General features: G+C 40.1%; 1 protein-coding gene across 3 annotated transcripts in view; it reads left to right on the forward strand.

Annotated features, from left to right (window-relative positions):
- The first annotated feature begins 1784 nt into the window (after nt 1-1784).
- The window catches only part of znfx1 (zinc finger, NFX1-type containing 1), a 51365-nt gene continuing 25408 nt past the window's right edge, over nt 1785-27741 (forward strand). Inside the window, exons 1-6 of one of the 3 annotated variants that reach the window (XM_063041498.1) lie at nt 1785-2018; nt 16072-16192; nt 16308-16337; nt 18686-20581; nt 24075-24206; nt 27027-27175. In XM_063041498.1, coding sequence (XP_062897568.1) covers nt 16087-16192; nt 16308-16337; nt 18686-20581; nt 24075-24206; nt 27027-27175 — 2313 coding nt within the window. In that variant the 5' untranslated portion in view covers nt 1785-2018; nt 16072-16086. Of the gene's footprint in view, nt 2019-3014; nt 3333-16071; nt 16193-16307; nt 16338-18685; nt 20582-24074; nt 24207-27026; nt 27176-27741 lie in introns of those variants that run through there. The other 2 variants (XM_063041499.1, XM_063041500.1) reach the window with 2 other exon arrangements.

Below are 27741 nucleotides of genomic sequence, written 5' to 3' on the forward strand. Positions count from 1 at the left end.
GAAAAATCTGTCTCCTTTTAAACTCTTCGTGCTGGTCTAACTCACTGAAAAGCAGAGTTTTCCTTCTTGTGGCCAATACTCATGCCCTAAGTCAATTTTACCGAAAATAGATATATTGGTGGTTCCTATCACTCATTTCTATTTATGAATTCTGTGTACAAAATGTAATTGCACTTACTAAAAGACAATAAGATATAGGAGCAGAATTAGATTACTTGGCCCATTGAGTCTGCTCTGCCATTTCATCATGGCTGATCAATTTTCCCTCTCAGCTCCAGTCTCCTGCCTTCTCCCCATATCCCCTCATGCCCTGACTAATTAAGAACCTATCAACAACTGCTTTACATGTACCCAATGACTTGGCCTCCACAGCCACCTGAGGCCATGAATTCCACATGCTCTAGCTGAAGAAATACCTCATCACCTCTGTTCTAAAAGGATGTCCCTCTATTTTGAAGCTGTGCCATCTGGTCCTAGACTCTCCCACCGTAGGAAACATCTCCACATCCACTCTATTTAGGCCTTTCAACATTAGATAGGCTTCAATTAGGTCATCCCTCTTTCTTCTGAATTCCAGTTAATACAGACCCAGAACCGTCAGATGCTCTTCAGGTGACAAGCTGCTCAATACTGGAATCATTTTCGTGAATCTCCTTTGAATCCTCTCCAGTGTTAGAACATCCTTTCTATGAAAAGGAGCCCAAAACTGTTTATAATACTCCATGTGAGCTCTCACCAGTGCACTAGAAAGCCTCAACATTACAATCTTGTTTTTATATTCTAGTCCTCTTGAAATGAATCCTAACATTGCATTTGCCTTTCTCACCACCGACTTAACCTGCAAGGTAGTCTTTAGGGAATCTTGCACCCCAAGGACCCAAATCCTTTTGTGCCTCAGATCTTTGAATCTTCTCTCCATTTAGAAAATAATCTAGGATTTTATTTCTTCTGCCAAGGTGCATGACCAATCACTTCCTGACGCTGTATTCCGCCTGCCGCTTTCGTTGCCTATTCTCCTTATCGGTCTCATTCCTTCTGGAGCCCCCCAACTTCCTCAAAACTATATTATAACGATGTTCCCACTTCCAAAACTACAGCATTTCTGTAACGTCCACTGATGGGCACCATATAAATGACAGAGCACTTATTTTATTCCATGGAACTTGAAACTATGGGAGGTTATCAGTATTATTTGTTTGTGCATATATTTTGATATCCTAAGGCGACGCAATGTCAAGGCACATCTTGTATTGATGTTACAAAAGGGTATGGATGGAATGGTAAGTCCGGGATTTCAGAATCGGGTTTATTATAATGTGATTTTTTTTGTGACAGCATTGCAGCGTAAAGACGTAAAATTACTGTAAATTGCAAAATAAATAAAAATGCAACTAAGGAATATTGAGGTAGTATTGATGGAATCAGGAGTCGTTCAGAAATTTGGTGACGCGGGCGGGGTGGGGGAAGAACCTGTTCCTCTAATTCTCTGTGTATGGGTCTTCAGGCTAATGTACCTCCTTTGTTTTTTTTTAAATTTGCAATTGTAAAATTGAGAATTGAGAAATAGATTAACTGCACTCTTACGGTTCTCGGTATTTTGGTTTTCTAGTCAACTACTTTTTTTTAAGCCGAGCTGCATTTTTTTTACCCGGATGAAACCGGGTTCGGCGTCAGCCGCCGCGGAGACGGGATCCGCCTTTAGCAAAACGGTGGCCCTATGATTCCAGCTGATCATGCGATTGGCTTTCAGATCCGGTCGCTGTTGTGTTTCTTCAGACCAGGAACCAAATCGAGGAATGAAAACCGAAAGTGACGAGAATGAGGGCGGTGATGAATCAGTGCCACTTTATAAAAGGAGGGCGATAGCGCGGCTGATCAGACATAGCAAGAAGACTAATCTGACCGACAGGCAGTAGACGAAGCGATCTGTTCACTGGCATTTTGATTATTTTACGGTATTTTAGTGCTGTCGCCATCGCTAGGCGAAGCAGCAGTGAGGTGGACAGGAACAAAACAAGGTGAGCGCGACAGTAACCAATAAGACGGGCGGAGATGAGTGTTGTCTCGTTGTAGATTAATGTTCGGGGTCGTGAATGAGTGAACGGAATGAAGGAGAATGGATGTATTTTCGCGTTCTTGACAGCGACAAGCTCCCCAAGCATGAATAACTCATGACAGTCAACTCTGGGCAAAGTTCTTCCGGAAGTAAAGTGCGTAAACAGAATGCGGAAGTTTATTGTTGTAACAAAGTAACTGCAGTGAAAAACTTCTTAACACCAGGGGAATTGCCGTGAAAATGCTCCCTGCACTCCTTCCCCTATAAAGGTGACCGAATTGCGCTGCCTTCGCGAATATGTAACGCGAGTTGCGTCCTCGTCCAGGTTCTGCCGAAGATGATGTCACGAAGTGGGTGGAGATTTGGTGACCCATTTTTATTTCCCAAATGCTGATCAATTATATACGGTTTCTCGGTATTTTAATCGGATTTTCCAAAACAGCTTTGTTCAGAAAACAAAAATTGTTTTGACTTGTTTCCGTACCCACTCACTCAAAATGGGAGGGAGATATGCCTGGCTACCGTGATAATTCTTATCAAATAAAATTTCACGCATACAGGCGTGAGAATATCATAGCTCACATTTTTGTTTCGGTGTGAAACAAGAGGGCGACCTTCTGGTACGTCTTTGTTATTCAGACCTTTGCTATTGACATTCAATCCCATGGCCTAACTTTTTGAACATATTGACAACAAACCGAGTAACCTAATAAATAAATAAGGCCACCTTTACGCGAGTATGGAAATAAACGCTTGCTTCCTGTTTTGCAGGATGTAATTTCACCGATAATCCGGTGTTTGTTTTCGAAACTCTTTTGGTGTTGAAATCACCATTTTCCAACAAATGTGACACCGTGAATTTGCTTTGATAATATTGGGAACAGAGGCTCATTAAAAGTAATGTTTGTTTACCGTAATTGCTGCAAAATGGGAGGAGACCGATTGTAAACTGCAGCGATCCATTGGGTTATATATTTGCTTTTTTTCCTTATGCGGAGGTAAAGTAGCTGACATATTGGGACTGGGTTCGAAATGTTGCTATGCACGTCTAAGTGTATGTCTGTAATAATCGTTGTCACCATGGTAAAATCACCACGTTACCTCTCCCATGGATGCTTTCAGACCGATGTGAAAATGATGTCATTGCACCATTGAGTTACTGCACCATCAAGTTGTTTCCTCGCTCTACCTTACAGTATTCCGGGGGATGCATGTTTTTGCCAAAATTGTGAAAGCTAGTGCCATTTCCTGATGTTCTGTAAGCAATTGCCTGCAGGTACAGTATAAACTGACGCTGTTGATTGTGTGACCTCTATCTATCGTTCGCTCCCTCAGTGAAGGTCAAATCATCCTTATGGGCATTACATGTTTGGTCCTACCAGGGAGGACAGCAAAGACAATGTTTAAGTGCATTTTAATGTAAGTTTAACTGTGCAGTAACGCAAAAATATTTCAGCTTATTGGGACACCATTTATACCCCCGCCTTTCCGGTGAGCTGTAAGACTTTGTTGTGCTGAAAGTAGGAGTTGATCTAGTGAGGGTAGTAGCGCCGGTAGTTTTATCAGAACCCTCCAGTGTTGGCTCGGGTGCGTGGTGCTGACCACGACAGATAACGGTACCCTGGCGGAATGAATTGCTCAGAGTAAAAATAACGATGACTTCATTTCAGTAGATAGATACTTCATTGATCCCAAAGGAAATTGCATTGTTACGGTAGCATTACAATTGCATAGATATACAAATATCAGAGGCGAAGTAAGAAAGAATAAAAAATAGGTTACCTCTTACAGGAGGGGATAATCACTTCCCTGGCTATAGGTTGACTCATAGAGCCTAATGGTCGAGGGTAAGAATCCACCGCTCTTTTGGAGCAGCGCAGTTGTCTTAGTCTATTACTAAAAGTGCTCCTCTGTTCAGCCAAGGTGGCGTGCAGAGGATGAGAAACATTGTCCAGAATTTTCCGTAGGGCCCTTTGTTCTACCTCAGCCTCCAGTGTGTCCAGCTTGACTCCTATAACAGAGCCGGCCTTTCTGATCGGTTTATTGAGCCCGCCCCAATGGCTAACGGTTCTGGTTCCACTAACACGTCAAATATGTGTGAGAGTCAATTACTTTGAGTTTCAATTATGAATTAAAATATTGTATAAAACAATCAAGTTTAATATTAGTACTTAAGAATAAACTTATCAATTTTATTAATATAAACGTTTATTAGGTTTTCTAGGGGTGCCATATTCATCACATGAACCATTATTTGCATTAAATTTGAAGGAAGTTGCATATAAGTTTGCCTTCTTGGGAAGCAAATTTATATTTATCTTTCTGCTAGGAATAATTATCTAAAATATCTGAGATTGGCAACTTGAAAGTTGAGTAAAAAGTGCAGACCAATTTGATAATCATGATAAAATATGTAAGACAAAAGTACCATTTCATTCTTACTGTTGAGTAAGATTTTTTTAAAAAAAGGACAATTAGGTTTGAAGAGATTAAGTGGTAACGATGCAATTCTTGTTTTGGAAAGCTGTTCTTATGATGTTTGCATCACATGACAAGAACACAACATGTTTTTAGTGTGATGTTTTGAAAGAGGTATAGGTGCTCAGTCTTATGATACAGAGCAAATTGTATTCTATTTTACAGAGATATCTACTGACATATATTAAATACTACATTTGAAGGAGGATTTGAGTGTAAAATGTGCTTCATTACAATGGAGACCACTTTAATTTTCCTTAAGATCTCAGAGAAATTGTAACAAATATTTATTGCCTTGTGGGCATGAATTTTTTTCATAGAAAACCTACAGCACAATACAGTCCCTTCGGCCCACAAAGTTGTGCGGAACATGTCCCTATCTTAGAAATTACTAGGCTTACCTATAGCCTTCTATTTAAAATTTTCCCAGCAACATCACAACATCACAGTTCATGTTAAGTTCACGTAACTTAAGAAACAGAATGTTGGATTGGTGGTAAAGAAAATGTTAATTGTGCCATGTGTGCAAACCATCATTATAAAAAAATTAAAATGATGCATCATAAATGTACTGCTCCCCTTATAATCTCTTATTAGTCTCTGGCATTAATTAAACTACACCCCAATACTGTTACAGCATTGCGACAAGTCCCAGTTGCCCCATGTTATTCACTGTTACTTCGAAGTTGTCATGTAAATGCATCAATACGTAGCATTTGTGTATACTACTATATCCTATTAATGGGAAGCTTGCATTAGATATTTTGAAGCAAGGAATTGTAATTAACGCTTATATCAGGCTCTGTTTAGTTCGTTACTCCCAGTTGTGCCACTGGCACTTAGGGCAGCAATGAAGGTTACCCATCGCCGTCTGACCTTGGCCATCTTTTGTTGTGCCCCAGGTGTGGTTCAAGGTCATTATTTCTGTCTCTGTGGTATGGCACTAAGTTGTCTTTGGTCTCCCCATTTCCTCTGTCCTTCAGGGGTTCAGTGAGTGCTGACGATGATGGAGTTGGCCTCTGTTCTCATCACATGCCCAACCTATCTGCAGCATTTCCTCATGATGATTTTGGCCTTGAGCTCTTGGTGACACTGAATAAGGGTGATGAACTTAGAACATGGATCAGTACATGCAGTTATGATGCTATGGCCTTAAAATGGTTTTGGCTATCACAGGGGCAGGATTGGCTGCTTGGTGTTCCAGGGTTTAGATCCACCTTTCTCAATCTTTTTGCCCTGGAGGAAGCCTTGAAATAATTTTCAGGTCTCAGGGAACCCCTGCGTAAAAACTATTGCAGGACATTTACAGCTCATGGTACGTTAGTGTGATCGGTAAGTTGTAGGTATAGTTATCCAAAATAATTATCAATGCTCTTATGAGTAGAGAATGAATTCTTGCAAACCTTTCCTGGGAAAAGAACAGGTAGTTAAGTTTAGCTTAACTTTCTTGAAATTAATCTCTTTCTTTCCTGTTCATAAATTTTAAAGACTCATAAGGCAAACATAATATGTTTCTGTTAAATAACTGGCTTAAACCAAAATGGTATTTCATTTTTCTGAAGGTAGGCTTGGTAGATTTAATTGAAATAAAGATTGTAAATTGATTTTATTTTATGTTATTTACAACATGAACATTTATTGACAAAGTTGAATAGTAAAGTTATTAAAAACTATAAGCTAAAGCAATATGAATAAAAATATAGCCTAAGACACAATTTTATACAAGACTTTGAAAAAACATTTACTTACTAAATGAGACATGTCTGTAAAACACATGGGTTAATAAAATATAAAAAAGAAAGGCATAATAAATGAGAAAACTGCAAAAAATATGAAAACTTCACAATACAATTCATTTTTTGCAATGTTTACAACAACAGCAAAGTGGCAGGCCAACAGCTGAGTTGCAGTGTGGAAGAATTCCTTCTTTAGAATGAAAATTTCCCTCCAGTGCTCTACTACATTGATGGCTTGTTTGATCCTATAAGTCAGTGCATAAGGGGAAGTTGGGCGAGTTAATTCGAGAGGGAGAGGCTGACATTACAGCCCAAGTTGGGTGAGTCCATTCAATGCTCAGAAAGTGCACTTCATGTTCCTCATCAGCCTCTTCTCCACCAATTATCAGCCTACCGTCCTCCCCTCCGTGCAATACAGCATTCACCATTTGTCAACGGCCTCCCCTATCTCCCGTTGAAGACTGGGAATGGACTCAATCAGATAACTGTGCTCTGCCCTACTGGGCTGAGAGACTTCGAATGAGATAGTTAGCTGGGCTGCCTGGCCACAGCCCACCACTGTGAGTACTAGCATTGCGAGTTGCACAAGTCCAAAAAATGATGTTACTTTTTTAACCACAGTCTCTCGCGGAACCCTTAGCAATTTTCTGTGGAACTTCGGTTGAGAAACCCTGGTTTGGATGTTTGAACAGTGACAGGGAAGTAAAAGACACGTGGGGAAGTGGCATTGCTAATCATCAGTAATATCACAGCTTCAGAAAGGAAGGATACCATGGAGGGAATACCTACTGAATCAATGTGGGTTGGAAGTTGGAAACAGAAGGGTGCAATCACCCTATTAAAAGTAGTCTACAGCCACCCCACCCCCCATTCTGCCCAGCAACAGGGAAACTGAAGAGCAATTAAGTGGGCAGATTTTGTAAAGGTCAAAAATAACAGTTGTTGTCATGGGTGATTTCAACTTGCCTAATATTGATTGACACCTTAGTGCAAAAGGTTTGGATGGGGCAGAGTTTGTTGGATGTGTTAGGAAGGATTTCTGATACATTATGTACACAGACCAACTGAAGGAGAGGCCTCACTGCATCTTGTACTAAGTAATTAATTTGTTCAGATGACAAATCTCGCGGGATGAACATCTCGGAGATAGTGACCATAACTCACTAACATTTAGCATAGCCATGGGCAAGGATGGGAGCAGACTGTATGGGCAGGTATTTAATTGGGGGAAGGCAGATTATGAGGGTATGAGGCAGGAACTTAGGTGCGCAAATTGGGAGCAGATATCCTCAAGGAAATGCACAGTGGAAATGTGGAAGTTGTTTAGGGAGGGAGCACTTGCATGGGGTTCTGAATAAATTTGTCCCATCTGAGGTAGGAAAAATATGGCAGGGTGAAAGAACTATGGTTGAGAAGAGAGGTGGAAGAGCATAAGAATGGATTTAGGAGAGCTCGAAGGGGACATGAGGATGACTTGGCAAGTAGGATTAAACAGAACTCCAGGGTCTACATGTACGTGAAGGTCAGTAGGATAATTAGATCATTGGTAGGGTTGCTTGGGGATAAAAGGGAAAACATTTGCCTGGAGTTGGAGGAGGTCCTTGATGAATACTTTGCTTCAGTGAGAGGGACCTTTATGATTGAGGTCAGCACAAAACAGATGAATGAGCTAGAGCATATTGAGGTTAAAAAAAAAGGCAGTGTTGGAGCTTTTGAGAAACAATAGTATAGATAACACCCTGGGCCCTGATGGGATATATCCCAGGTTACTACAGGAAGCGAGGAAAGAGATTGCTAGGGCATTGAAGATAACATTTGCTTCCTCACTTCCCACAGGAGTAGTATCTGAGGATTGGAGATGGGAAATATTGTTCCTTTGTTCAAGAAGGGTAATAGACCAGTGAGTTCTATGTCAGTGGTAGGCAAACTCATGGAGAGGATTCTTAGGGGTGAGAATTTGGAGAAGTATAGACTTACTAGAAATAGTCAGCATGGCTCTGTAAGGGGCAGGTTGTGCCTCACAAGCCTGATTGGCTTTTTCAAGAAAGTGAAAAATACAAATTGAAGAAGGTAGATCAGTGAATGTGGTTTATATTGATTTTAGTAAGCCAGTTGGACAAGATTCCCCATAGAAGGCTCATCCAGAAAGTCATGAGGGATGGGATCAATGGAAACTTCACAGTGTTAATACAGAATTGGCTTGCACACAGAAGGTAGAGGGTGGTAGTAAATGGAATATACTCTGTGTGGAGTTTGGTGATGTGGTGTTATGTGGGGAACTGCTTTGAGAACCCTGGTGTTTGTGATTTTAATAAATGACTTGGGTGAGGAAATGGAAGGGTGGATTAGTGCATTTGCACATGACACAAAGGTTGATAGTGTTATAAATAGTCTAGAAGGTTATTGCAGGTTACAACAGGACACAGTGCAGAGCTAGGCTGAGGAGTGGCAGATGGAATTCAGTCAAGAAAAGTATGAAGTGATACACTTTGGAAGGTCAAACTTGAATGCAGATTCAAAGATAATGGAAAGATTTTTAGCAGAGTGGAAGGACAGAAGGATCTTGGGGTCCAAGTCCACTGGTCCCTCAAAGTTGCTGCCAAGTTGATAGTGTGAATAAGGAAGCATTAGTTTGTTGGCTTTCATTATTTGGGGACTGAGCTCAAGAGCCATAAGGTAAAGTTGCAGCTGTACAAAGCTCTGGTTAGACCATACTTGGAGTATTGTGTTCAGTTCTGTTCACCTCATTTTAGGAAGGATGCAGAAGCATTAGCAAGAGTGTAGAGGAGATTTACTAGGACGAGAAGTGACTTTATAGAGATGTATAAGATTATAAGAGGCATAGATAGAGTGGAGCCCCACTCAGCCACTTTGTTGGTCATAAGGAAGGCAAATACAATATTAGCTTTCATTGCTAGAGGACTAAAATATAAAAGCAAGGATGTAATACTGAGGCTTTATAAGGCACTGGTCAGACCACATTTAGAGTTTTGGACCCCTATCTAATAAAGAATGTTTTGGCATTGGAGAGGGTCCAGAGGAGTTTCACAAGAATGATTCTAGGAATGAAAGAGTTAATGTATGAGGAGCATTTGGTCGTTCTAGACCTGCACTTTCTCGAGTTTAGAAAGAGGATGGGGATCTCAATGAAACCTATCGAAAATTAAAAAGCTTAGAAAGAGTGAACGTAAATGTGTATTTAAGTAATATTTGAGTAATACTGTAAATATGCTGTTTGATTATGCATTCTTTGTTTAAATAATTCATTATAGTTATATGTATGAAATAAGGGAATTGCATACATCTTGACTCTACCATGTCATACGTGTGCACCTCACTGACAATAAAAACTAAGTTGGACTCTCATTTCGGACTCTGTCTTTTCCTTTAAATTAGTTTGATGGTTTGGAGTTACAAAACAAAACCACGGAGATGTTTCCTATAGTGGAGAGTCTAGGTCCAGAGGACACAGCCTCTGAATACAAGGACATCCCTTTAGTACAGAAGTGAAGAATTTTAGCCAGAGGGTGGTGAATCTGGAATTCATTGGCACCGATGGCCGTGGAGGCCAACGTATAGAGAATACATAAAGCAGAGGTAGATGGGTTGTTGTTAGCAGAAGTGTTAAAGGTTAAAGGGAGGAGTCAGGAGAATGGGGTTTAGAGGGATAATAATCAAACGGCAGTGCAAATTCGATGTCCCAAAGACCTTAATTCTGCCCCAATGTCTTAGGGTCTTAAGGTTGTACAACAGCCAGTGTCTTTTTCCCAGGGCGGCAGTGACCGATATCAGAACGCATCTGTTTAGGGCGAGTGGAGCAGAGTTTAGTTGTGATGGCACAGGTGGGCTGTTTACACAGAGAGTGGTAAAGACCTGGAACGTGGTGTTTCAATAGGTTTCAATAGGTAAATTTGATATCCGAGAAATGTATACTTTTTCTATGGGAGGTGGTGTTAGAGACTGATACAATAGGGACATTTAAGAGGCTCTCAGATAGACAGCAAGGATGAAAGGAAAATAGAGAGTTATGGCCTATGTAGGGGGGAAGGGTATATTGATTGGGAGTATTTTAAAACTTTGTAAGATGAAGGATCTATATTGTGCTGTACAAGTTCTGTGTTCTATATGAGTCCGCTGTAGATGATGCTTTCAGATTGTGGCATTTGGATAATCTTCTTCACGTCCTTTATCCAGGATCAACTTTATTCGCCATGTACATTTACAGGTACTAGGAATTCGTTGTGCTTTGGTGCAACATGCAACAAAAAAAACAATATACAACATTTATAAAGAATTATATAAAATAATGCTGGAAGTATGCATATGGAATAAAATGTGCATAAATAAATAAATAGCAGCATGTATTTACAATGTAGACAGAATTATAAAATGTTTAGTTACAGTGCAGTGCAGTTACTGACGTAACTCTGGGCGAAAGGTGGAAGCTAACTAGAATAGTTGATCAGATTAATTTAAGTAATACACACAAAATGCTGATGGAACTCAGTAGGCCAGGCAACCTGAAAAGAGTAAACAGTTGACATTTCAGGCCAAAACCCTTCATCAGATTAACCGCCCGGGGGAAGAAACTTTTAAGGTGGTGTGAAGTTTTTGTTTTAATAGCCCTATAGCTTTTGGAAAAAACAGTTTGTCCTGTTCCTCTGAAATCAATTGTTTGACCATGTGGTGAAGCAGTATTCTGGTGGTGATTTCAAGTCAGTGACATTTGTGGTAAAATCATGTTGACTCCATGAATCCCGGTCAAACAAAGAGGAAAAATACATCCTATTTTTAATTACTATTGAATGATGTGTCCAGCAAGTGATTATGCCTAGCTATCAAAAAGTGGCAGGGTAGCATTGTATAATGAAATAATACTAGCCATTATAGAGGATGGATATTTGATTGAAGTACCAGAGGTCAGCCAGTGCTTCTGCAACCTGGACTGGATTTTTTGTTAGTTATTTTTAACTTTTATTTTTTCTCAACTCAAGCTGGTAAAACCTGAGGTACAGGCATAGCCAAGCAGGCTCATTTCTCAATTGCTAGGAACTTTCAGACTACTCTACTGGTGTTCTGAAGGTTTACATAACTATTCCTGTATAGTCCTAATTGTTTAGTGCTTTGTGTGGTGACCTTGGGATGATACCAATTGTAGATATTGCTATTGGGACAACGTATACTCTTGTTCATGTTCCATAGTCTCAATTTCCTCTTTTAATTCAGCACTTTTCTGGTGCTTTTCACATTGATTTCTATATGTGTGTGTTTGGTATGGCTACATCAATTTAATAAGTTGTTCTTGCTTGTTTATATTGTAATATTATATCCAGATGGTTATTATGGATTGTCCTATTTGTAATAATGAATCAGTCATAATATAATTTGTGGGACTCTGACTCTAAAACTGGATCAGGCTTGTATTTATAGTGAGGTATGGTGTCTTTTATAAGACTGTATTATTGTTATTATTATTATTATTACTACTACTATTGTCACATGTACCAAGATACAGTGAATAGTTTGTCAAGCATACAGTTTACTTCATTACACAGTGCATTGAGGTAAAACAAAATAAAACAATAACCAAACAGAAAAACATGTAACAGCTACCGAGAATTACAATGCAGGTATACAACAGGTGCAAGATCATGATGAGGTATATTGTGGGGTCAGGAGTCCAACTTATTGTGCTGAAGAGCTACAAAATAATCTTATAGCAGCAGGGTAAAAGCTGTTCTTGACCCTGGTGGTTTATGCTTTCAGGTTTTTGTACCTTCTGCCCAGTGGAAGAGGGGAGAAGAGAGAGTGCCCGGGATGAGTGGGTCTTTGATTAATAGGCTGCTTTACTGAGGCACTGAGAAGTAGTGACAAGTTCTAGCGATGGTGAACTGTGTCCACAACTTCATAGTTTCTTGTGGTCATGTGCAGAGTAGTTGCCATGCCAAGCCATTATGCTTCCAGATAGGATGTTTTCTATGGTGCAACAATAAAAATTGGTGAGGATTGACGGGGACAAGCCAAATTTCTTTAGACTCTTGTGGCATTAGAGGTGTTCAGGCATGGGCTAGACATATGTCAGCAAATATAAACTAGCATACACAAAGTGCTGGAGGAACTTAGTCGGCCAGTCTGCATCTGTGGAGGGGGATTAACGGTCACCAGTTCAGGCCAAGACCCCTCATCATGACTGGAAAGAAAGAGGACATTGTGTGGGAAGGAAGTGGGGAAGCAAATGTTATCAGTTTGGAGACTACTAAGACAGAACATGAAATGTTGCTCCTCCGGTCTGCATCTGGCCTCAGCATGGCAGTAGAGAAGGCAGTAGATACACATGTCAGTGTAGGAATGGGAAGTGGAATTAAAGTGGATGGCCAATGGGAGATTCTGGTTGTTACAGTGGATTAAACAAGGACGCTCGATGAAGCAATTTCCCCCAAACTGTGTCAGGTTTTGGTTGTCTTTAACCTGATGGCATCAACGTTCCAGTAACTTTTCACTTCTGTTTTCCTCACACCTTTTGTTTTCCCTGATACCTCTGGCCTCTTTACCCCTTCTCTTTCCTCTCCCTTGCCCTTCCAACCTGCCCATCACCCACACTTTCCTCCGTCTTGTTTCCACCTGCTTTATTCCATGGTCGACTGTCCCCTATATTTACGTATCAAGTATTTCAGTATACTGCTGCTATAATGTTAATGAATTACACAACATATGCCAGTGATATTAAATCTGATTCTGATTTCTGTCAGATTTCATTTTCTTCAGCCCTTTGCCTCTTCTACTCATCACCTTCCAGCCTCTTCCAGCTTCTTAAATCATTCCCACTTCCCCCCTCCCCCTGCCACCCTCACCATCTCCCCATCTTCCCTGTCACACCTGGATTCATGTATCACCTGAAATCTCTGCTTCTCCCCCTCCCTCCACCTATTTATTCTGGCTTCTGCCCTTTCTCTCCAGTCATTTTGAAGTGACTTGGCCCAAAATGTCTAATGCTTATTTTCCTCCATTGACCTGCTGAGTTCCTCCTGTATTTTGTGTATGTTGCTCTAAATTTCCAGCATCTGCAGTTCCTCTTGTCTCACCAAGTACGTAGTATTCAGAGACCAATCTTATAGAACTGTGTAGAAGTCTTAGGTACACATATATATAGCTAGGTTGCCTGTGACTTTTGCACAGTGCTGTGGTTGTCAATGTGGAGCAGAGAGTGAGTTTGTAAATCTGGCATGAGCAAAGGGTGGAGCAGTGTGGCAGAGGAGTGCTGGGGCGAGTGCAGATACACTCAGCCCTGGCACACCGGGCAAGATCATTTTAATCCAAACAGTTGGTTTATTGATCTTTCTTCCTTCCCTCTCACTTCCCCATTTCTCAACCATGGTTCCCCTCTCCCATTCTCAGTCCGCAATAGAGACCCATATCAGAATGAGGTTTATTATCACTCATGTCTTGAAATTTTTTTGCAGCAGCAGCAGTACTGTACAATACATAAAATAACTACAGTATTGTTCAAAGGTCGTCGACACCCTATTTATATATACAGTATATGCCTAAGATTTTTGCATAGAACTGTAAATGTCCCATAGCTGTCCAGACTAGATACTAAATATGGAAGATTAGTTTGTAATCCTGTAAAAACCATCCCTTCAGGTATGGAAAACTCTGAGCTTTATGTAATTCTGCATTAATTTTTACAGCACTGTGCATTCCATATATAATCAGTTGACAGTGACACTTTGCAACTTTGCTTAAACTTAAACAAAAGCTAATAGCTAATAATTTATCATTGAAACTTGTCCTTGCACACCCATTCAGTGAGGGATATGCATCTAGGTATTTGCAAACTTTACATGCCAAATAGAATAATGTCTATTGATAATATTTTTCATATTGTTATTAGGGGCTAGCTGATTATTTGTAGGGATGTGAAGTACAAAATGTTGCTTAGCTGATTTCATATACGTGATCCTGAACAGTTGTCTGATATTCCACCCAGCATTCCCATTAATGTGAAAGGAAGCTGATCCACAGTGAGAAAATAATTTTTGTGCTTCTAATTGTTTTATGGGGAATCTCTATTTCTCTTAAGCAGAAGAGATTGTGTGCTGGCTGCAGAACCAGAATTAGAATCAGGTTTATTATCACTGCTATGTGGTACGTCATGAAATTTGTTGTCCTGTTGCACCAGTACAGTATGACATATATATATAAATAAAAACTAAACAATAAAATTGCAAAAAAGGAATAGCAAAGTAATTTCTGTGGGATCATGGATGGTTTAGAAATCTGATGGTAGGCACCAAACTTTGAGTGTGGGTCTTCAGGTTCCTGGGTTTATTAGTTCAGGAATTTATTATTTTTTAATTTGCTGAGCTATTTATAAGGGTACATGAAGAAAATGTGCAGGGAATTATAATAACAAACTTCCTTTTTCTAAGTAAATCGTTTGAAAATATTGCTAGAGAAAGGAATGACATCTGTCTACCAACAATGAGAGGAACTCTCTAATCTCAGAATCACATTATTGCCAGTCAGTGAAACTCACCAGCATTGATTGCGATTCGGTGCCAAGCATTAAGCACAGGGCATACCATAACAGACAACACAATAGCAACCAGCAATTTACAAGACAATATTGCAAACAGCCATAAGCAATCAACAAGTACTAGAATGGTCACATGCGTAAACATCAATAATCAAACTTATATAAATGTAAACAGAAACGGGGGGGGGTGATTGATAAGTTCGTGGCCAAAGGTAGAAGAAGCCAACTTTAGAAAAACTAGCCCATTTATTTTTCAACATAGTCCCCTCTTACATTTACACACTTAATACAGCATGGAGCATACGGATCTCTTCTTTGTAGAAGTTGGCGTCTTGGACCTCCAGAAAGTGGTCCACTGCAGGGGTGATTGATGAGTTCGTGGCCTAAGGTAGGAGATGAGTTATACAGCTCTCGTTACATGCATGTGCAGTTCAACTCTTTGAGTGATTATGCAGAAAGTTTGAAGTTAATAACTCATCTCCTTCTACTTTAGGCCACAAACTTATCAATCACCCTGCTGTGGACCACTTTCTGGAAGTCCAACATGCCGACTTCTACAAAGAAGGGATCCGTGTGCTCCATGACTGCTGGACTAAGTGTGTAAATGTAGGAGGGTAAAATGTTGAAAAATAAATGTGCTAGGTTTTCTTAAATTGACTCCTTCTACCTTAGGCCGGGAACTTATCAATCACCCCTCGTAATTTTAATCAAATCCACGGATCTAGAGTCATCATTGAAATACCACATCATAAGATATTTTAAACAAATTATTTGTTATTTTCACAGACCATCCTTGTGGAATCCCAGCTTCTAAACTTTTCACTGTTAAAATGGTTAACACGTTGAGTAACAGAACATCTAATTTTCCTAGGATTCATTGCCTGGGGAATTCAGTTCATTACTGACACTGTTACGTTTGGAGAGAGCAGAGAACTTGAGCATGCTTTCAATTGTTAGTAAGTGTCTTTTGAGATCTGTTGGATGACTATGTGCACATAATTTGGGTAGAGACCCGAGTTGGATTTGCCTCTGGTACTCATTCAATCAAATTGATTGCGATGACTTGTAATCTAGGTTTTGCTAACAACTGTTGCTTGAACAAACTTCAAGGACAGAAGACAAGAAAAAAATATGGAAAGCATTATGAAACTTTTTTTTTGCTGCTTTTTAGACCTTAATCCAGGTTGCACCAGGTTTTCTTGGAAAGCTCTATTTGTTGCTGGTAAAGTAAATGACGTGTAATGGCTTGATGTCCTTCACAGAGCAAGCCATTTCGAATGGATCCAGGCTACAGGTTGAGGGACCGAGAAGGTGAAGTGGAGAATCCATTCAGAAGAACAGCTACAGCAGAACAGTCAAGACGAAATCCTAGAAGAGGGGATGGTAAGAGTTTGTTTTGGAAGATTACTGACAGTTCTTTAAGTATGTATTTTAGATCTAGTTTTCTTTGTCTTTTACAATGTTCTTTTCTTCTTCCTCTCTTTATGCCTTTCTGAAGTATTCACCATTTACCAAGGTAGAAAGGCAGGTAAGTGACCTGCTTCCAAGCCTTAATGATTGCTGCTTGAAGCTGGATTGATAGAGAGGAATGGTGAGATCCTGGAATAGGAGGATCAGCTTGGGAGTGATACAGGACCGCAGGAAGACAGCAGGATTAGATCGGGATTGATATATACAGTGTGGAGAAAGTTAGTCTTAGAACCGCTGGGCCATGGTGATCCTGCTGCTAGGTTTGGAGGCCAATGATCTAAGGGTACATTGTTTTCATCTCCTCCATTCTTGTGGTTATAGGGTGGTCACACAAGAACATTAGAAGAACGAAAGATGAAAGGATTCCTACTAAGAGTCTGTTTCCAGTGGACAAAGTGTCAGCAGTTAGGCTGAAGCATAAGGGTTTGACATTTACAGCTGAGATGAGGAACAATTTCTTCACCAAGAGTTATAAGCCTCCAGAATTCTTTATATTAGAGATTCTCAGGCGTAGCATTTTCATCACATTGATAGATAGATTTTGAGCATAACGAGAGTTTGAGGTTATTCCAATTGGACATACAAATGGAGAAGATCTCCCAGAATCCTGTGGCGTGGAGGGATAGGTTTCAGTCATTGACTGTCCTACACTTGGGGTCCTAGTTCTGGTTATGCTGTTTCTAGATGATATTCTGCAACTTAACTTTGAATTCTTGCATCCAATAAAAAGACCTCGTGCGTAATGCCGCCTCTAGTAACAACTAAGATGGGGAACCAGCCTCATTAGAGTACTGCATCACAGTATTTAATTTCACAATGTATTTTCAAGGCACAGGGTTCAGCTAAATATTGTTGTGTTCAACTTCTTGAATAATGCAGATATTTCAGGACAAGGGAAAACTGAGTCAGTGTTGATTGTTCTCTTTCTTTCCCCAAAGAGGAAGCATTAGTATTTATTCCTTTTACACCTAACCAGTTTTCATCTACTTCTTGCTTTGACTTTACTTTTTTTTTTGCATTACTTTCTTATGTTTGTCTTAAATTTTCCATTCTTTCACTGTTGACCTTTACTCTCTGGATTGTAAATGAGATTGGCAGGTTTGATTCTGAATAGAGCCCTGCAGTATTAGATTGAGCTTGAATTTGTAAAATCATCCATTAAAATATCTTTCTTGCTACATTATCACAATATGGATTAGAACCTATGAACTATTAGCAATAAAACAATGATGACCATGTAAAATATGCATTAGTTGTAGAGTCCCAGAAGATCTGAGTTGCAATGATTATTAATGTAATGGATCTGAGAAAAGGCAGAAGACTGCATTTGATTCACATGATTTTTGTAAATATTCACATGGCCTCGAGGGACAATTTCTGATCTTGGTGCATGCCTTGATTCTTGTTTCCACTTTCTCCACTTCTGGAGTCCACCTAACAGCTGAGGTAAGTGTTCGGGGTGTGACATATGAAGACTGGACCGCGGAATTGATTCTAGCCAGTAATGGGAGTTCAGCAGACTCCTAATGATCTTGTAGCACTGAGAGTAAAGAGGTTCTTCTTGTGTCCTGACCAACGCACACAGAAATAAATTTTCTTTTCATTTCCAACAAAACTAAAAAATGCTGGTAAATTTCAACAGGTAAGGTAACATTTGTGCAAACAGAAACAATCAATGTTTTGATTCTTTGACTCTATCCAACTAGCTTGTATTTAAGTTTCATATTTCCAGCACTTGCAGTTTTTAAAAAATATATTTTCATTCGCTTGTCATTTCATCCTTTTGATTATGGGACTATAGCACACAAAATAGCTCCTGTATTTACCCACCCAAAGACAGTCAGCATACTATCAAAGGAGGTCACTGGCTATGATGCAATGTGGGAGATCCAACACACATGTAATCTCTGTGATTTTATATTTTCTCTCAGCCAAGAAACACAGCCTGTTTTCAAAGTGGCATTCAGATAGTTATTAAATACACAGCCAATAAACCAAACTGTAGATAAGAAACTGCAATATAATTAGTTGGTGAATTTCAACTTTTTAAAACTAGAATGCAATTTAAATCCAAGAAAGATACTATATTATGCAATAATTTTGAGAACAGCACTTTGATGGTAAATGCAATATTAGTTGTAGGATAGTTGGTTGTTTCAAGTGACTTTTATAATGCCCAATTAATTATATTTAAAATAATAATAATGAAAAACTAAGGTTGCATTGTGTGCTGTGGTCCTCTCGAACTGAAGAACAGGCATTGTCCTGAATAGCAAACCATTGCATGGAATTTTGGAGCTCATTAAATTTACAATTAATAGAAAGGAAAAAAGTGCTTTTGAAAGCATGTGGTAATACACAATTTGACTGAAATTTAGAATGTGTTTTCCTTTTCAATGTTTTTAGCCTCTGCAGAAAGAGCTTTACCACAAGGATATCATCGTAACAGGAACCAGAGAAATGCCACAGGAGCACCAGACAGAAAAGGTGCACCACATCCCAGGAGAGCACTTTCAACACCTAGGCCAGGAGAGTTGCTCCCAACCAAAGAGTTTGGAGAAAGGAACCAAGATCGTAACTTTAATCACAATCCCAGGAATGCAGATGGGAGGCAAAATGGTCCCAGGGCGAATCGGAACACAGCTGGTAGAGCCCCCAACGTTCAGGGCAATTGTCAAGGCCCCCAGCAGGGTAAGAGGGACCAGCATAATGAACATAGACATGAACCATGGAGAAGGAATGACTTTCCTGAGGGAGGCAGAGGAAGACAGGCTGAAACGCAGGATAATTTGCACCATCAGGAAAGGAGATCTCACAAAGTACACACAAAGGACAAAGAACACAGTGTGAGAAAGTTAGGTTATAAAGCACTGGAGAACCTTCTGGATAAAGAGCCATCTGAAATTGTTATAACATTAGCTTGCAGTTCTGGCCTGAAAGATGTATTAAATAAACAACTAGACATAGGTTTTATCCAACTCATTTGTAAAGTTTTGCATAAGGCTTGTCAGTCTAAGACTGATCGTCAGAGCATTCAACATCTCTTGGGCATGGTAAAGGACTCTCAATTTCTGAAGGTTCGATTGCCTCATTATGTGGTTCAGATGAGTACAGATTCGGTGCCTGTCCGTAGAGAGCAGTACCCTGAACATATTGAAAGAATTTTGTTCTTGCTTCAGGAATTAATAAGCATCTTTCCAGCCAGTTCAGTTCAAGAGGTGTCTATGGTAATTTTGGTATTGGACCCTACGGTGAATACACTACGGGCTGCTGGGGTTTCAATTGGTGAAGAGATTGAAAATAGTATGGAAAAGATAAAAAATATAATTCAACACTTACAGCAGAGAAAGCGAGATGGAACTCTCAAAAATGACACCCTTATGTTGCTAGACAATAAGGAAACAAATCCTGAAGACAACTACAGAAGAATGACCATCTATCCTACTTACAATGAGGTGCATCTTGAAGAGAAGCCATTTCTGCGACCTAATCTAATTACTGAAAAATATACAAATGCTGAAGTGTACCTCGACACCCATTTTCGTCTTCTGAGAGAAGACTTTGTGAGACCTTTGAGAGAAGGTATCTTAGACTTGCTTCATAATTATGATGGCAAAGGCCTGAGGAGGAAAGTATTTGATGACATCAGAGTATATTTCAATACCCGCATCTTAGTCCCCCTGTGCACGGCTAGTGGTGTTGGGTATAAAGTTCAGTTTGACACGCAGCCCTTGAGGTTTGTCCGGTGGCAAAATTCAAAGCGTTTGCTGTATGGTTCACTTGTGTGTATGTCAAAAGACAACTTTGAGACATTACTTTTTGCAACTGTGTCAGATAGGGATCCTAAGAAACTCAAAGAAGGTGTTGTCTATCTGTCCTTTAATGCACGAAGCCGGCCCCTGCTAGCTGAAGTAGAACCTTCAGATTGTTTTTTGATGGTGGAAACAACAGCGTATTTTGAAGCCTACCGCCATGTTCTTGAAGGACTACAGGAGATAGAAGGGGAGGATATTCCCTTCCAGAAGTATATTGTAGAATGTAACACAGATATCCAGGCCCCAAGATACTTATATTACAATAGCCAATATGACCTTGAACCACTAATGAAGGAGAAAGCAAAACGCTCTGAGGAAATGGACAAAGACCCATTTCAAATTTTGATGAGGAACACCAAAATCAACGTTCTCAATAACACATCGTGGCCGTCAAAGGAAGCATTGAACTTGGATGAGTCACAGATGAAAGCTCTGAAGATGGCACTGACTAAGGAACTGGCCATCATACAAGGGCCTCCTGGAACAGGTACGCTTGATGAAACACATTTTTAAAATTTTCATGTGTTGCATGCTTTACAAAATTGCAAAGTATATTTTAAAGAAATTTCTTTTATTTGTTTTATTCTCCCTCCCCTGCTCTCTATTCTGGAATTGTATGAGACTGAAGCTTTGAGATTACTGTGCATGTAGCTCCTTCAGAATACTGGTTTACATAGATGTTTACAGGAGATGGTCACAATCCTGCTGCTGGACTTCAACGGGAACTAATGATCATTCTATTGCCCTCGCAGTGCATATGTACAAAGCTAGCCTGGGAGTTAAACACCTTCTCAAAAATCACCCTGGCTGGAAGCTTTCTTCAGGGTTTTTAATGACGAAAAACTAGAAAAGCGACAGAGTTAAGTAAGATATGTATTAAATTCAATACAGAAACTTGTTATGAATATACAAATACCACAGATTATTCTCACGATCAGTGTTAACCAAGGCAATACACACATGCAACAGAACATTACTATGGTGTGTAGATCAGAGTGAGCCTGTGGCACAATGACAGCTTACGAGTAATAGCAATAAACATAATACTTCCTTCAACATACAGCGACTAAAAGTTTACAATATTAACTAGAACCTAAGACTCACCGTTATTGCTTTTCAAGTGCAAATAACGGGTGGATGGAGATGGTTGTCTTTCTGCCATGACCGCCAAAATGAATCCTAAATTACCTGTACGAGAAATGATGTAAAAGGCAGCTTATGTACAGGAAATGATGTTCGTACAAATTGAACTGCTTACAAAGTGAACATCACCTCTCAAGGCAGAACACAATCATTGTACTTTTGACTGAAGCTTCCCATAATACACATAGGGAAATGTGTGAGTCTAGGGTGAAGTGAAGATGAGCAAGAGCAGCGTAATGGCTGTATCTAAGGGCATGGGGATCAGATCAGTGAACATGGTGAGTGCCTGTGGCAAGGATAGTGTCCAGGGGCAGCAATGGATATGCACTCAGTGGCCACTTTATGAGGTACCTCTGTACGTGTGCTCGTTAATGCAAATAACTAATCAGCCAATCACGTGGAGCAACTCGATGCATAAAAGCATGCGAACATGGTCAAGAGGTTCAGTTTTTGTTCCCCAAATATCAGAACCAGGAGGAATTATGATCTGACTTTGACTGTGGAATGATTGTTGGTGCCAGATGAGGTGGTCTGAGTATTTCTGAAACTACTGATCTGGGATTTTCACACACAATAGTTTATAGTGTTTACAGGGAATGGTGCAAAAACAAAAAAAAGTCTAGTGAGTAGCAGTTCTGTGGATGAAAACACCTTGTTAATGAGAGAGGTCGGAGGAGAATGGCCAAACTGGTTCAAGCTCACAGGAAGACAACAGTAATTCCAATAAACCCATGTGAGAACAGCAGTGTGCAGAAGAGCATCCCTGAATGCACAACATGTAGAATCTTGAAGTGGACAGGCTACAGCAGCAGAAGACCACAAGCTTCCTAATAAAGTGGCCGCTGAGTGTAGGTTCAAGGTTTGGGCTGTTGTGGAAGGGAGTGTGCAGGGTGGGAAGAGGGATATTGGGTGAAATCAATTCTGGTGAGGTGCGGTGAAGTCTGTTAGTGGTATGTAGATGAGGGAAAATGGTGGACCTCGTAAAACAGACAAATATGGGATTTGGAAAGATCTGTCTTTATGGGAGTTCACTGCCATTGTTATTGTGGCAATATAGAGATAAAGATATAAACATTCATTCCCCCCCCCCCCCCCGCCACTGTGCTAACACTGGAGAAGCTCTGCATGTAGTTTCTTCATTGTTGCTGGCGACTTTAATCATCCAGTTTTAAAAACAGTCCCACCTAAATTCTATCAATGTGGATTTTGCTGCCAAAGGAGAAAACGCATTAGATATGGTTTACACCAGCATCTGTGGGGCTTACAAGGCAGCCCCAAGCACTCCTCCCACCCTGACTTTGTTTACTATAATCACTTATCTGTTACGTTAATACTTGCACACAGACCACTGCTTAAACAAGTCAAACCAGTCCACAAGGAAATGGGGGTTTGGCAACCTCAGCATTGCAGGATTGTTTTGAAAGCATGGATTGGAGCTTGTTCAGGGAGGTGGCGACCTATGATCATGTTATAAACATGCCAGACCCATGACTGGCTGATTGGCGCAGTGAAGTGAGGACGTCACTGCCATTCAATCCATCATGTTTTGGGCCAATGAGAAGCCTAACAGCAGAAGTCCAGGCACTGATGAAAGGACGGGATGATGGTGGGGGTGGGGGGGGGTTGGAAATAAGATGGCTCTCAGGTCAGCAAGCAGTGCATTTTCCTGCACTATTAGGAAGGTGAAACAGGACTAACACATAACCTACAGCCATTTCCGTGATAGCAGGGACATGCTGCGAAGGTGGCAGGGCAATCAGACTATAATGGACTGTAAGACCACGCTGCAGACGAGTGACAGTGATGCTTCTCTTCCTGACCAGGGTTTAACGATATGCTCGTGAGTAAGCCCCCACTCCCCACAGGAGCCAGCACCCTGGCCACAGCTGATGTAAGGCAGACCCCAGTCAGGGTCAACCCACACAAAGCGGCAGGGCCTGATAACACACCTGGTTGGGTGCTGAGAGACTGCAGCCCGGCTATCAGATGTTCTCACAGATGACTTTAACGTGTCCACCGTCTCTCCAGGCTTCAAGGCTGCCACCATCATCCCAGTGCCCAAGAGGCCGACGATAACCTGCCCTAACCTCTACCGTCCAGTGGCACTGATTTCAATAATAATGAAGTGCTTTGAACAGCTGGTCTTGACATGCATTAAACCTGCTTTCCCACTACATTGGACACTTACTAATTTGCATAATACTCAAATTGGTCGACCAATAATGCAATAGCCTCAGCCCCATACTTAGTCCTGCTCCGCCTGGAGTATGGTGTCTCTTATCTCAGTACGCTGTTAAAAGGCTTCAGTTAGGCATTCAGTACAAGTATTCCTCAGAACCTGGTGGACAAACTGTCGTTGTTGGGTCTGAACACCTCTGCATAACTGGATCTTGGAGCCCTTGACAGAGAGATCTCAGACGGTCCCGTGTTGGCAGCAACATGTCTGGCTCCATCACACTGATCACCAGTGCCCCCCGCTCTCCCCAGGGCTGTGTGCTCAGCCCACTGCTCACCCATAACTGGTCTGCAAGATCTAGTTGCACAACAGTATCCAAGCTTTTATTGAGGTGAATGGCCTCAATAATCATGATTGTTCCAGTGTGTTTTTAACTAGAAAACAAAAACTGAAGGAATCTGGTATCTGAAGACTAACCAAGGTTTCCTTTACAAAAAAAAAATTGAATTCATTCTTGCAATGTGTACTTATGGTTTTGCTTTACAATTTGTATAATGCTTCTGGAAAATTTGAAGCAAGTAAATGTTGCAATGTGCATGTCAGTGATAATCTGATAGTTTTCTTCAAACTTTGTTAATAACAGTTAATTCATCATTTTCAGGAAAAACTTATGTGGGATTAAAAATTGTGCAAGCACTCCTACATAATGAGCAAATTTGGCAAACACATTTGCAGAAGGCTCCAGTTTTGGTGGTGTGCTATACAAACCATGCTCTTGACCAGTTTCTTGAAGGTAAGATTCTGTTTTTCTCTGCTTGAAATTTGTTTTCAAATTTATTCAAATTCTGAATATTATATATAGTTACCTCTGCATTTTGTTAACTGAAGCAATTTCCTATCTTTTTTGAGCCTACATAAATTAGATAGCTGTGTAATGAAGATGTTACTAAAGTTCCTTAATTTTTGTCTCTTGATTTATAATATTAAAGATTGATTGTACTGGAGTTTAATTTTTTAATATTTGTAATGGGCAGTGTGGAATAATAATCCTTATGTGGATCGTGTACATGATGTACTTTATTCATCAGTTGCAACTACACTATCAGAAGTGATGTACAAGGCTCAAATTAGTCATTAGTTGAAGAATACTGAATCTACCACATATTGCAATTAGATTTATTGGTTATAAGCCTGAGATACAATTCTGACAAATCTGTTGGAATTCTTTGAGGAAATAACGGGCAAGATAGAGAAGAGAGAGTCAGTGGATATTGCTTACTTGGATTTTCAGAAGTTCTTTCATAAGATGCCACAATTGAGGCTGCTAAAGAAGATAAGAGCCCATGGTATTACTGTAAAGATACTAGCTTGGATGGAAGATTGGCTGACTGGCAGGAACCAGAGTGGGAATAAAGTGGGCCATTTCTGATCGGCTGTCAGTGACTAGTGGAGTTCTACAGGGGATGGCATTGGGACCGCTTCTTTTCACATGATATGTCAATGATTTGGATGATGGAATTGATGGCTTTGTGGCCGAGTTTTCAGATGATACAAACATAAGTGAAGAGCAGGTAGTGCTGAGGAAGCATGGGGTCTGTAGAAGGAATAGGACAGATGAGGAGAATGGGCAAAGAAGAGCAGATGGAATACAATGTAGTGAAGTGTACGGTCATGCACTTTGGTAGAAGGAATAAACGCGTAGGCTCTTTTCTAATTGGAGAGCAAATTCAGAAATCAGAAGTGCAAAGAGACTTATGAGTCCTTGTGCAAGATTTCTTAGAGGTTAATTTGCAGGTTGAGACAGTGGTAAGGAAGGCAAATGCAATGTTAGCATTCATTTCAAGAGGAATAGAATACAAAAGCAAGGATGTAATGCTGGGGCTTTATAAAGTATTGGTCATATTGGTATATACACTTGGGAGTATTGAGAGCAGATCTGGGCTCCTTATCTGAGAAAGGATGTGCTGGTATTGGAGAGGGTCCAGAGAAGTTCGTGGAAGATGCAAAGATAGGTGGAGAGACAGAGCAGTGAATTTGTGGAATTTATTGCCACAGGTGGTTGTGGACACCAAGTTATTGAGCACATTTAAAATGAAGGTTGATAAATTCTTGAGTAGTAATGGCATTAAATGTTACTGGGAGAAAGCAGAAGAATGGGGTTGAGAGGGATAATAATTTAGCTTTGATGGAACAGTTGAATAAACTTAATGGGCCGAATAGCTTAATTTTCCTCCTATGCTTGATGGTCTTATGGGCTAAAATCTTGCAGCATGTCTGCTACTGCAGGATATTATGAGTGCTGAATGTGGCTTGGAACATTGAGTTGCATGGTTCCATTTCATTTTTCATTCTGTAAGATTATAAAGAGGCTTGCAGGCCAAGTGATTAAGATATTAAACTCATTAAATTTCATTTGCATAGAAATTCTGTTTTATTATGCAAGGCAAGTGCTTATAATACTAACTTACTGTTCTATAATGTTATTTGAAATGACTGAATGATAGAAACTATATTTCTTGGTAAGGTTTTCTAAGAACATCCAGAAGCTAGACTAATATTCTGTTTTATTTTTCTTTTCCTTTCTCTAAAGATATTTGCTTGGAGATTCTGTAATGCTGTGCAATGTTTTTTTTTACATACAAAGGGAATATAATTTTTTTTAAAGAAAATCTCAATTGCAAAACACAATCAGGTACTTCCAGATATTTGATATGGATCCTTGTGATAAACTCACAAAGGTTTCAGATGTATGGATATCAAAGAGTATAAGACACAGTATTGATGTCATTTACGTGCAAGTTTCTATACAGGTGAAGGCAATGAACTCTCATTTCCACAGAACACAAGGAGATCTTAACTGAAGGTTAAGGCATGTTGGGCTATTTAAGATCTAGCTCAATGTGAGTTACTACTGCTTTGAGGTACCCTTCTTCCTCCAAGTGAATTTCACAAGCAACAAAGTATTAGTCATCCAAAGAAAGCATCAGAACCATTGCTTTGTCTTTCCATGGGAAATCCAACAGGAGTGCCATTAATAAAGTACTAAATGGCACAGAATGCAAACCCAGATTTTTAGTAAGAGCATAGGAGGTTTTTAAGAGAAGATGGTATTGGGGTGTTAGACAAAGTTCTTTCCCTTATCCGGCTCTGTCTGACAGAGGAGAAGCTTAGCCAAATCAACTTGTATAGTCATAGCAAAGAACAGCACAGAAACAGGCCTTTTGACCCATCTAGTCCATGCTGAAACTATTTAAACTGCCTTCTCCCATCCACCTTCAATGGGACCATAGCCCTCCATACCCTTACTATCCATGTACCTATCCAAGCTTCTATTAATGTTGAAATTGAGCTCGCATGCACCACTTGCGTTTGTAGCTCATTCCAAACTCTCACGACCCTCTGAGTGAAGAAGTTTTCCCCTCATGTTCCCATTAATTTTACACCTTTCACCTTTAACCCATGACCTCTGGTTATAGTCCCACCCAACCTCAGTCGAAAAAGCCCTCATTTCTAAATCCCTCATAATTTTGTATACCTCTATCAAATCTCCTCTCAATCTTTTACATTTTGAAGAAAACAGTGTTACTAATATAACTTACTATTCTTTTGTCAGGAATCTATGGATTTTTGCACAATGGTCTGGTCAGAGTGGGTGGAAGGAGTAACAGCGAACTACTGAAAAGATTCACCCTGAAGGAACTGCGGAACGCCAGGGATTTCAGAAAAAAACTACCTCAGCACCTGCGAGGAGCCTATTTTGAAGTAAGAATTCAGCATGTATTCAGATTCTCAGCTAGCCACCAGCAAGATAATTATTAATTAGTGCATACTACTGGAGAAATCAGAATTTACAAGCTTTATATTGATATTCTTGAGCCTCTTTTAGCTGATGTATATCTATCGCTCTTGTTTAAACAACAAGATCCATCTTCAACACACTGTCCTAGTGTCCATTGCCTTGATATTAGACCTTTAAGTTGCATTTACTGCCCCCAACAAATCTGTATCCTGCCTGGTCATCAGTAGTGGTTGAAGACAGGAGATGAGCCAGGACTGAAGATGGAGTATTTGACTCCTGTGCCAGTTGATCTGGAGAGCAGAAAATTCTACACAATAGATTGAGTGTCAGGGGGAGGGGAGGGGAGGGGAGGATAAAAGGGGATAGAGGGAACCTTCACTACTTTTTTCCATTTTTAAAACTTTATGGCACCTACTTCTTTTTTCTGTTCTCTCCTCTTCACCTTCCTCTTCCTCTAACTTTTTTCCCCTCTTCTTTCCCTCTTTCATTACCACTATCAAATTGGTATTTTTTATTTTAATTATATCTT

The sequence above is a fragment of the Mobula hypostoma genome, chromosome 2 (genome assembly GCF_963921235.1).
Source record: "Mobula hypostoma chromosome 2, sMobHyp1.1, whole genome shotgun sequence".
Taxonomy (NCBI): domain Eukaryota; kingdom Metazoa; phylum Chordata; class Chondrichthyes; order Myliobatiformes; family Myliobatidae; genus Mobula; species Mobula hypostoma.